Source organism: Symsagittifera roscoffensis, chromosome 7, assembly GCF_963678635.1.
Source record: "Symsagittifera roscoffensis chromosome 7, txSymRosc1.1, whole genome shotgun sequence".
NCBI classification, from domain to species: domain Eukaryota; kingdom Metazoa; phylum Xenacoelomorpha; order Acoela; family Convolutidae; genus Symsagittifera; species Symsagittifera roscoffensis.
In genome coordinates, this window is record NC_087068.1 from 59,002,393 (window position 1) to 59,014,627 (window position 12,235).

Sequence of the window (12,235 nt, forward strand, 5' to 3'; positions counted from 1 at the left end):
GGAACAACAGGATGATTTATGATTACTAACCATTTATTGTCATGCTACTAATTTTTATTTTTATTTTCCAATAAATATTTTTCAAACATGTTTTGTATGATACTGCAGAGTTTTAGGAAAACGATCTTAGATCTTTTTATCAATCGTTATTGTATAATATTAATTTTGTTTAGCGCCTGAAATGATTTTGAAGAGTAACTTCAAGGTTTTATGTTTGCAAATGGAAATCTAAATTCATTGCAAGTAGTATTCGAAATATAAAAGTTTGTTCTGGCTTTTGCCGAACTATCATATAACTATACGGCAAGTTTCTACTTTGTCGTATGTCGTCTTTGGTTCGAGGTCTTCTTCCAATTCCGGGTAGTTCTATTATGGTTCGGAATATTGGCTCTGATCTATTGAGTCGGAGAGACATTTCAATTAAATTATTGTCGTATAACATTTTGTAAATGTTTTTGTCTAATTTCTAATCTATATTGGTTAATTCTAATCTAGTAAGGTCTTGTTCGAGACTTATGGTCGCACCAGATGAGTTAGGACTGGAGTGTAACTCATAGAGTAATTTCGGATAGGGTACACCGTCTGCTCGTCACGCTATCTTATTTTCGGCCGGATAGATTCGTGCAACTTCTTAGTCTAATACCGATCCTAATCTTACTCTTATACTATCTAGTCTCAGGTTGTTTAACTAGTCTCTGCTAGGCTCAATAGATCTAGGGTATACTGGTTTATTGCGGTTGCTGAAGTGCTCGGGAGAGTCCAACTAAATTCTAAGTTAAATTCAAATCTCTCTGGTGCTGAAATTACAAGTAACTTCAGCACTTACAAATAAGTGGGTTGTTAGTTAGATGGATCATGATTGGTTAATATTAAATACTTTACATTGGTAAAACATTTAATTTATCCAATCGTAAAATATAGTTTAGATCAGGTTCCAAATAGGCAGTCGAGTTATATATAATTTCAAGCTGTTTGTGCAATATTGCTCGATTTAGGACAGGAAGGAAAATTTTTTAAAGTCTATTTCGAGATAAGTTGGCAAAGATTTGAGATACTATAGGTGATATAAAAGCACATAAATGAAATATTTCAGCCGTGAATAATGTTTAAAGCTTAATTCAGCGCTTCTTTATCAAAAACACTAAAAGGCTTTCAATAAATTTTTAAAAGTTTTTCGCGACCCTTACATTTTTGCTGTTCGATAGTGGAGCTTGCCTTTCTTTTAACAAAAGAAATGAAATCAAGTTACAAAAAAGTCAAACCGCGAAAAACTAAAATTGAGCGTGAACAAAGTTTTAGATTTTTTCCGGAAAAACACCAAGACCTATATCATAGTGCTCACTATGTTCATTAATCCTAACTAGTTGGCTAATAAATTTACTAAAATTACTGTAAATGCATGTTCTTGAATCCACCATAAAATGTCAAGCAACCACTTCCAAGTATCCAAGATATCAGGTATCAAGTATCCAATTTACGTGACAAAGAATCCACCAAAATAATGTCAAGTAAATTAGTCGGCACTAAAAAAGTAGCAGAATCCGCAAAAATTGCAGCTTTTAGAGCAATACAATACTTGAGCCAATTTTTTGTAGATTCCACAACAGTAAGATGATTTTAAAAAAATAGCCTTATTCCAGAATCACGGTTTGGAATTTTGAAAATCTACGGTTTGGCATAGTAATAAGCTTTCCTTTTATTCCTCTCATCCCACAACGCCCAAAAAAACTGCACACAATTTTTTTCAAAAAGGTGTGCTGTTTTTTTTTGGTTTGGCTTGATGAGAGATGTTTCTTGCACAGCAACCGTCTACTCTTGTCACAGTTTGGAGATAGTGATTTTACAACCAAACAAGTTTCCAATAGAACAGGTAATTAAAACGCAAAAACTCCTGAAAACAGCCCGTTTGTAACAAAGTTAGTAACCGTTTCGATGTTCTATAAGAATAGCCAGCCGAGTTATAAATCATTTTAACTCCCTTTCATTCCTTAATCGAGCAATATTTAAAAAAAAAACGCTCAAAATTTATGCTTTTTAGTCTAGTTCGCGATAATTTGGCAGTGATTTAAGCTACTATAGCACAACAATAAAGTATTTCAGCCGTGAATAATGTTTGAAGCTTAATTTAGCGCTTCTTTAACAAAAACACTAGAAGGCTTTCATTAAATTTTAAAAAGTTTTTCGTGACCTTTACATTTTTGCTGTTCGATAGTGGAGTTTGCCTTCCTTTTAACAAAAGATATGAAGTCAACTTAATGCAATGCAAAAACGCCCAAAAATCGTCTTTTTGCAACAAAGTTAGTAACCGTTTCCATGTTCTCCACACCATTTCATTGCTGTTTTTATTTCACTTCTATGCACTTTTAAGAGTATGCACGTGTGTCTTTCCTCTCTCCTATTGTTGGGGGTGATTAATACCTGTGGCAATAGTCTTGCTTTGATATGGCGTCCACGTGGACGAAGATTAAGTCGGTGAGCTCTTTGTCCGGCTTCGTCTGTTTCTGCTCTTCTAGTGCAGCCCCCGTCAACTGAAACAGAACAAGCAATGGGCCTTGAAAATAAACACCAAAATTTAGGCATATGAGCAAATAATACTAATAGTAAAAATTAATCGTAACAAGAACATTCATCTTAACAAGACGATACAAAGACGATATTTCTAGATGTTCAGTGCGGAAAAAATGACCTGGAATGAAAGGAACTTATGTATAGCTGTTGCATCACTGTCAAACAATTATTATGTAAATACGCAGTATCTCTTTCGACTGGTTAACTTGGTAGGACATGGCCAAAATGACAAATTAGAAAAGCGAAAACTCGTCGCACGGCAATTTATCAAAGATGGCCATTTGGTTGCTGTGCGCATTGCTAAATCAATTTGTTTCGAAATACCTATATAATTATCAAAATTGCTGTGCGAAGAGTTGTTGCTTCTTAAAATGCTTCCAATTGTCGCCCCGTGACTTGGCAGGTAGTTCACGATTAGACTGTTTATACACTTGCACAGTCTAGATCGATCGTATCTTCTTTTTACCGCGGAAGAATAACAGTTATTTTCAATGGCAAGTACACAGTAATTGCTATACAAGACTGATTTTTTACCTTTGTCGACATAAGAAATTGCTTTAGTATGTGATCAACAACTTTGCGTTTCATTGAGCAGTCTTTAACAGTTTATTAGCAAAGATTCTTCTGGCTGGCACATTCTGATGCTTCTATTTGCCCATAACAGATTTAAAAATTGACGAGCCAACTTCATTCAGTTTGAAGTACCTTGAGCACTTTTCCGACAGTGTTGAGGGGCTTGTCTGAGTCTGCCTTCTCCAGTATCTTGAGAATTGCACGCTTCAAAGTGTCTTTGAGGAACTCGATGCGTGATATTGACTGCACATGTTGGCCTGTGCTGTCTAGGGTGACGATGCCCATGTTCAAGTACAACTCACTCATGAACAGCATGATGCCCTCCAGCACTTGGTAGTCGTTGGCTGTCGTACAGCTGATCAGGTCGTCCAGTCTGTCGTAGCACTCAGTCGTCACACTGCAATCACAACAAAACTATGCACCCAAATTCGCACCATATATAATTAGACACAAAAATAACAATTAATAATTTCGATTACATTGAACTTACGGCATCTACACTAAGTTTGCATGTAAAAAAATGGAAAGTATAACACCGAAAATTTTACAGAGGCGATGCGGAACTTTGCACCACTTGCGATACAACGCACGCACAGCATTGAAAGTAAGCAAAAACTACAAGCCGGAAATAACAAAATCAAAAAAATTACTAATAAAATCTGCTAATAAAATGTTGACAAAATTATTTTGATCAATTAAAATTTAAAGACTTAGATTTTTTGTGAGACAAGCTACTTGATTTTTAATCCATCTTTTTGTGCCCTTGAAGCTTCACATATCGAAGTAACTAAGCCAATAAAACGAAAGCCGAAAACAATAATACCGAATCCAGCTTTTAAGCAAAACAAAAACAAACACAAAGAAAATATACAAGTCAGGGCTAATAAGTTCATCAACGGATAGATTAAAAACACTAGCAGCTACGACAAAAATTGCTGACTGCAGAAGAAAAATCTAAAATGTGGCAAAGAAGCCGACAAAACATAAATAAACAAGCAAAAATCCGACAATTCAATTTGTATCGGACAGTTTTTTTTATAATTTGATTCATACATAAAAAAACAAGTCCGGTCACAGGATTCGAACTCCAGGCCTAAGGATACAAAGACAACATCCTTACCTCTTGGCAAAGTGAGAAGCAGTCTTGAAGTTCCTTGGGTTCACTAATAAAGTTACTTGAATTCGAACTGCAGATGCTAGAAAGAAAAAAAAGTCTAGTTGCCGATTACCAGACACTTGCTTTCGCGAGTCTAATAAATTAGGCGTTTAAAAAAATTGTGAGATAAATTAAGTTGAAAAATTTCTGAAACGCAGTTTCTATCAATGAACTGCTGGTGACCTCAAAGGTGAAGCTACATTTTTGCTCCACTTCAATATTTTCTGAAGTCAACTATGAGATAAATTCTTTGAACAAAGAGGCGAAGCGGAAATTCTCCCAGTTGCTATACAACACAAAAAAGCCTAGTAGCTAGCCGAAAGACAAATAGACGAAAGCCAGAGCCGAAAAAAATTACACAAAAGCTTCGCCACACTTGCGAAACAAACGAAGCAGGCAGAAAATGTGACGGAATCCACTATGTCACAGAAATTACTATAAAAATCTATTACAAATATTTCATAAACTTGGCTCGAATGATGTTCAATTTCACGAAACATACACAATCATCGCCGTTAAATAAGCATTCATTATCCTTTGCCAAGCTGCATTTGAGCCGACAAAGCTAGGGTAGACAATGAGCCGAAAACAAGGTTGCCATAGAAAATTGTAAGCTGAGCTATAAAATTTCAAAATTTGACGTTTTTCGCACCATTGCACATGAAACAGACCGCCTTGACAAATTTTGCTCTGCCAACGACGCAAACTTAGGCAATAGCATAATCTTAACCGACTTAAGCAAAAAAAATTAATACGCCAAATCAGGTTTATAAATAACAAACTACAGAAAGAGGTTGAGTTATCATTAAAAAGGTTGAATCAGAAGAAAAACTATGCTTTGACGGAAAAATCCCTAAAATCGAAAGTAAGCAGACAAAAAAATAAGCAGACAAACGGTAGCCCATCAATTCACATCGAAGAAGTTCCACATAAGAAAAACTAAAAAGTTCGGCCGGGACTAGTCCTGGTTCCGAAGGGCGTACTCTACCTGAAGACCACATAAGAAGCGGTCACAGGGAAGATAAAGTTCAATAAAGAAAGGAACAAAACACCGAAAAAAAAAAACAACCGAAATTTTTAAATTTCTCTCGAGCGAAGTTAAATTTGAAAAACGTGACAAGAAACAACTTCGAATGCTAGATTAGCCTTGAAACAAAAAATATCAAGTGGTAGCTAAGTAGAAAACACTTATGACCGTTGAACCTATATCAAACTTTGAGCTATATCAAACTTGTCGCCACTTCCACCGAAACACAATAGCATTAGTAATACATTGTCACCTCTACACCAACAAAACAGAAGCAAACACCAATTAAGCCGAAGTAACCTCTAAAACGTAAAATTACAGACGAAAATATGCCAAATCAAAAAAGGTAACAGACACTCGGAAAATAATCAAGAAACGCAAATAAGCAGAAAAAACTGACCTGTTTTTCGAAAAAACTTCCATTGAAATTCAAAGTAAAAAATATATGGTCTTTAAGCTCTTTGAATTTCAACAAAAATTTTTGAGTTGAAATGTTTTGAACATAGCCAATCGAAGATTGGAAAAGAGTAATGAAACAAAAGAGTAAACTGAGATTTTTTTTCTTAAATTTCGAAGAAAAAAAAATGTATGCCCCTTAAGCTCTTCGAATAACATAAGATCTTTTGATAACATTAACCCAACTTGAGAAAACTGGATCATTAGATTAAGGTTTTATTCCGCTGGAAATCTAAAAAGTAAATTCCCCTTTCGAAACTAGAAATCGTTCACGTTTTTTTGCGCCATCTGCACGTTCGTATTTGGAGAGTGCTATTTATGTCACTTTCAGCAAATGAATTTCAATTGAACTCAAGAAGTTCATGTATACTTAAGTGCATTCATAAACGCATCAAAATGTATGAATGCACATCTGTATTTATTAGAGACTTTTAAGCCTTTTCCTGAAAAAAAAAATCAGCAAGACATATCCACTACGTTCATTACTCTAAATAAAATTAATTCAATTTGTGAATACTGGATCAATAGGTAACGTTTTCTTTCCGCTGAGTAACCTGAAAAATGAAAACCACTTTCGAAATTAGAAGTCAACCATATTTTTCCTGACCTTTGCACTATTTTGCTCGATAGTGGAGTTTGCCGTCCTTTAACACAGAGGCGAAGCTTCGCCTCGCAAACAATAACGAGAAACGACAAGAAACAGCTCTAGAAAATGCAATAAGAAAAATAGAAATAAGCTTGGAATTCGATCCGTGATCTACTGCAGTCAAAAGATTTTGAGTCTCAAGCACTAAGCACTCAGCCACGCACGCTTAATCACCCACAAACACTATCACAATTAAAGCAGCTACATGCTAATAAATTGACCATGCAATTCAGCAAAAGTGGCACCAAATACAAATAGACACAATTTTGCAAGTAATAATTTGGAATAAAACTAACTGAAGCGCATAACGTTTATAGTATAAGACACAACCGTTCAAAAAAAGACTTCGCAATTCGTCAGAACAATGAACAAATGATCATTTCAATAATTAGTTTTATCTTTGTCTTCATAATGTCTTATCTCACCTATCGAGAAATACTTTAAGGAAATCGAAGGTTAGCTGTCCAGGAAGAGCGAGGTAGTTTGCCAGTTTCGATCCAGTGTACCGAAAACTTTCACTTTCTATTGCCTGTGAACAAGAAATGATACTAACTTTAACACTATTAAATTGTTTATTAATAGATTGTGTACTTCAATTGCTTTACCCATTTCACCAAAGTAGCGACTATTTCTTTGATAACTTCTGTTGGTACGGTGTTTGTGAAGTTGAGACTTTCTATGAGAAAGGGCACGCGTTCGTCAAACGCAGTCGGGTTTTTACTGAGTTCTAAGACTAGGTTCTTGAATTCGTTTATTAGCGAATCGTGATGGACGTTGCCGGTGCTGACTGGCTGCAACACAGCTGGCCTATTGTTGTCCATGAGCATCTGGAATTCACTCAAGTGCTGATTGGCAGAAGACAGTGACGTCTGCTGTTGCATTTGAGGTTGGGGGTGCTGGGAAAGCTAGAAACAAAACATCAGCACTTCAAAAACAGAAAGGGCAGTAGGATAGTGGGTCCAAAGGGTCCGCTCTTGTACTATTTTGAGATCTCGACAAAACTATTTAGAGCTCGGAAAAACAATTTAGTCAACCTACGAAAAGGTCGACAAAACTTTCGAACATTTAACGAAAATCCGTGCCACCTCGAGAAGGGGCAATCTAGCTGATGGATTCATCTAAAATGCATACGCTTGGAATCTTTTCAAGCACAGGCCCGGATTAAATTAAATTTTGGTAGCCTATTCAAACACCAACTCCGACACCCATATCCACATATAGTAAAGATGGTTCGTATCAAAACATCCTCGAGATTGAACATTTGCCATATAATTCAGAGCAAAAAGAATGAAGTCGCAAGTCTCTCACTCAATGAGATGGACAAAAACAAATATAATTCAGGAGCCTTGCAAATGATTTCTGATATTTGGTAGAGATTTTTTTCTTTACTTGAAAGTGAGGTACTTCAAATCAAAAACAAGAAATGACAAGAGATTAATTGGTGACAGGCGATCGTTAATAGCTCGATAGTGGTATGACCAATTGCTCTTCCATGAAATACAACACATACGTGAGAATGGCCATTCGAAAAATGCGCATTTCCATTGCTGATTGACATGTTTGAGAAGCCGTTGCCCAAATCTGAAGAATGATCTGAAACAGAAAAAATTAAAAATATTAAAACCAACTTACTTTTTCTTATAATCATTAAACTTTATAACCCCTCTTCCTAAGATAGTAGAACTTGATGGGTAGAAAGCACTACCATAATCAGACCAACAAAATAACAAAAGCAATTTTGATTTCATTTTCAAAGTGTACTTATGGTGCTGAAGATTCGTTAACACGATTTAAGTGTCAACAGTATGACCATAACTGGCTACCGCAAAAAGTTCGAGCAGCCATGTGTTCATATGTGCGTTCAGAGGCTGACCATTATTCGTTGGCCGTCTCTAATCCTTACAATATCCTAAAAAAAAAACAACTTCCGTTCGAGCAGCCATGTGTTCATATGTGCGTTCAGAGGCTGACCATTATTCGTTGGCCGTCTCTAATCCTTACAATATCCTAAAAAAAAAAAAAACTTCCGTCCGAGCAGCCATGTGTTCATATGAGCGTTCAGAGGCTGACCATTATTCGTTGGCCGTCTCTAATCCTTACAATATCCTAAAAAAAAAAACTTCCGTTCGAGCAGCCATGTGTTCATATGTGCGTTCAGAGGCTGACCATTATTCGTTGGCCGTCTCTAATCCTTACAATATCCTAAAAAAAACAACTTCCGTCCGAGCAGCCATGTGTTCATATGTGCGTTCAGAGGCTGACCATTATTCGTTGGCCGTCTCTAATCCTTACATTATCCTAAAAAATAACTTCCGTTCGAGCAGCCATGTGTTCATATGTGCGTTCAGAGGCTGACCATTATTCGTCAGCCGTCTCTAATCCTTACAATATCCTAAAAAAAACAACTTCCGTTCGAGCAGCCATGTGTTCATATGTGCGTTCAGAGGCTGACCATTATTCGTTGGCCGTCTCTAATCCTTACAATATCCTAAGAAAACAACTTCCGTTCGAGCAGCCATGTGTTCATATGTGCGTTCAGAGGCTGACCATTATTCGTTGGCCTTCTCTAATCCTTACAATATCCTAAAAAAAAACAACTTCCGTTCGAGCAGCCATGTGTTCATATGTGCGTTCAGAGGCTGACCATTATTCGTTGGCCGTCTCTAATCCATACAATATCCTAAAAAAAACAACTTCCGTTCGAGCAACCATGTGTTCATATGTGCGTTCAGAGGCTGACCATTATTCGTTGGCCGTCTCTAATCCTTACAGGATCCTAAAAAATAACTTCCGTTCGAGCAGCCATGTGTTCATATGTGCGTTCAGAGGCTGACCATTATTCGTCAGCCGTCTCTAATCCTTACAATATCCTAAAAAAAAACAACTTCCGTTCGAGCAGCCATGTGTTCATATGTGCGTTCAGAGGCAGACCATTATTCGTTGGCCGTCTCTAATCCTTACAATATCCTAAAAAAAACAACTTCCGTTCGAGCAGCCATGTGTTCATATGTGCGTTCAGAGGCTGACCATTATTCGTTGGCCGTCTCTAATCCTTACAATATCCTAAAAAAAAACAACTTCCGTTCGAGCAGCCATGTTTTCATATGTGCGTTCAGAGGCTGACCATTATTCGTTGGCCGTCTATAATCCTTACAATATCCTAAAAAAAAACAACTTCCGTTCGAGCAGCCATGTATTCATATGTGCGTTCAGAGGCTGACCATTCTTCGTTGGCCGTCTCTAATCCTTACAATATCGTTAAAAAAACAACTTCCGTTCGAGCAGCCATGTGTTCATATGTGCGTTCAGAGGCTGACCATTATTCGTTGGCCGTCTCTAATCCTTACAATATCCTAAAAAAAACAACTTCCGTTCGAGCAGCCATGTGTTCATATGTGCGTTCAGAGGCTGACCATTATTCGTTGGCCGTCTCAAATCCTCACAATATCCTTTAAAAAAAAAAACTTCCGTTCGAGCAGCCATGTGTTTATATGTACGTCCAGAGGCTGACCATTATTCGTTGGCCGTCTCTAATCCTTACAATATCCTAAAAAAAACAACTTCCGTTCGAGCAGCCATGTGTTCATATGTGCGTTCAGAGGCTGACCATTATTCGTTGGCCGTCTCTAATCCTTACAATATCCTAAAAAAAACAACTTCCGTTCGAGCAGCCATGTGTTCATATGTGCGTTCAGAGGCTGACCATTATTCGTTGGCCGTCTCTAATCCTTACAATATCCTAAGAAAACAACTTCCGTTCGAGCAGCCATGTGTTCATATGTGCGTTCAGAGGCTGACCATTATTCGTTGGCCTTCTCTAATCCTTACAATATCCTAAAAAAAAACAACTTCCGTTCGAGCAGCCATGTGTTCATATGTGCGTTCAGAGGCTGACCATTATTCGTTGGCCGTCTCTAATCCATACAATATCCTAAAAAAACAACTTCCGTTCGAGCAACCATGTGTTCATATGTGCGTTCAGAGGCTGACCATTATTCGTTGGCCGTCTCTAATCCTTACAGGATCCTAAAAAATAACTTCCATTCGAGCAGCCATGTGTTCATATGTGCGTTCAGAGGCTGACCATTATTCGTCAGCCGTCTCTAATCCTTACAATATCCTAAAAAAAAACAACTTCCGTTCGAGCAGCCATGTGTTCATATGTGCGTTCAGAGGCAGACCATTATTCGTTGGCCGTCTCTAATCCTTACAATATCCTAAAAAAAACAACTTCCGTTCGAGCAGCCATGTGTTCATATGTGCGTTCAGAGGCTGACCATTATTCGTTGGCCGTCTCTAATCCTTACAATATCCTAAAAAAAAACAACTTCCGTTCGAGCAGCCATGTTTTCATATGTGCGTTCAGAGGCTGACCATTATTCGTTGGCCGTCTATAATCCTTACAATATCCTAAAAAAAAACAACTTCCGTTCGAGCAGCCATGTATTCATATGTGCGTTCAGAGGCTGACCATTCTTCGTTGGCCGTCTCTAATCCTTACAATATCGTTAAAAAAACAACTTCCGTTCGAGCAGCCATGTGTTCATATGTGCGTTCAGAGGCTGACCATTATTCGTTGGCCGTCTCTAATCCTTACAATATCCTAAAAAAAACAACTTCCGTTCGAGCAGCCATGTGTTCATATGTGCGTTCAGAGGCTGACCATTATTCGTTGGCCGTCTCAAATCCTCACAATATCCTTAAAAAAAAAAACTTCCGTTCGAGCAGCCATGTGTTTATATGTACGTCCAGAGGCTGACCATTATTCGTTGGCCGTCTCTAATCCTTACAATATCCTAAAAAAAAACAACTTCCGTTCGAGCAGCCATGTGTTCATATGTGCGTTCAGAGGCTGACCATTATTCGTTGGCCGTCTCTAATCCTTACAATATCCTAAAAAAAAAACAAATTCCGTTCGAGCAGCCATGTGTTCATATGTTCGTTCAGAGGCTGACCATTATTCGTTGTCCGTCTCTAATCCTTACAATTTCCTTTAAAAAATAAACAACTTCCGTTCGAACAGCCATGTGTTCATATGTGCGTTCAGAGGCTGACCATTATTCGTTGGCCGTCTCTAATCCTTACAATATCCTAAAAAAAAACTTTCGTTCGAGCAGCCATGTGTTCATATGTGCGTTCAGAGGCTGACCATTATTCGTTGGCCGTCTCTAATCCTTACAATATCCTAAAAAAAAACAACTTCCGTTCGAGCAGCCATGTGTTCAAATGTGCGTTCAGAGGCTGACCATTATTCGTTGGCCGTCTCTAATCCTTACAATATCCTAAAAAGAAAAAACTTCTGTTCGAGCAGCCATGTGTTCATATGTGCGTTCAGAGGCGGACCATTATTCGTTGGCCGTCTCTAATCCTTACATTATCCTAAAAAATAACTTCCGTTCGAGCAGCCATGTGTTCAGATGTGCGTTCAGAGGCTGACCATTATTCGTTGGCCGTCTCTAATCCTTACAATATCCTAAAAAAACAACTTGGGTTCGAGCAGCCATGTGTTCATATGTGCGTTCAGAGGCTGACCATTATTCGTTGGCCGTCTCTAATCCTTACAATATCCTAAAAAAATAACTTCCGTTCGAGCAGCGATGTGTTCATATGTGCGTTCAGAGGCTGACCATAATTCGTTGACTGTCTCTATTCCTTACAATATCCAACAAAAATAACTTCCGTTTGAGCAGCCATGTGTTCAGATGTGCGTTCAGAGGCTGACCATTATTCGTTGGCCGTCTCTAATCCTTACAATATCCTAAAAAATAACTTCCGTTCGAGCAGCCATGTGTTCAGATGTGCGTTCAGA

At 37.8% G+C, this 12,235-nt stretch overlaps 1 protein-coding gene across 1 annotated transcript; it reads right to left on the bottom strand.

Annotated features, from left to right (window-relative positions):
• Window positions 1–2,411: 2,411 nt before the first annotated feature.
• Window positions 2,412–8,040, bottom strand: LOC134852099 (polyadenylate-binding protein-interacting protein 1-like). The gene is made up of 5 exons (XM_063868378.1): window positions 7,937–8,040; window positions 7,032–7,331; window positions 6,852–6,955; window positions 3,274–3,538; window positions 2,412–2,528 (listed from the first exon to the last, which is right to left on the bottom strand). The coding sequence occupies exons 1-5, from the start codon at window positions 7,982–7,984 to the stop codon at window positions 2,412–2,414; spliced, it is 834 nt and encodes a 277-aa protein (XP_063724448.1). The 5' UTR covers window positions 7,985–8,040.
• Between the last annotated feature and the right edge of the window lie 4,195 nt (window positions 8,041–12,235).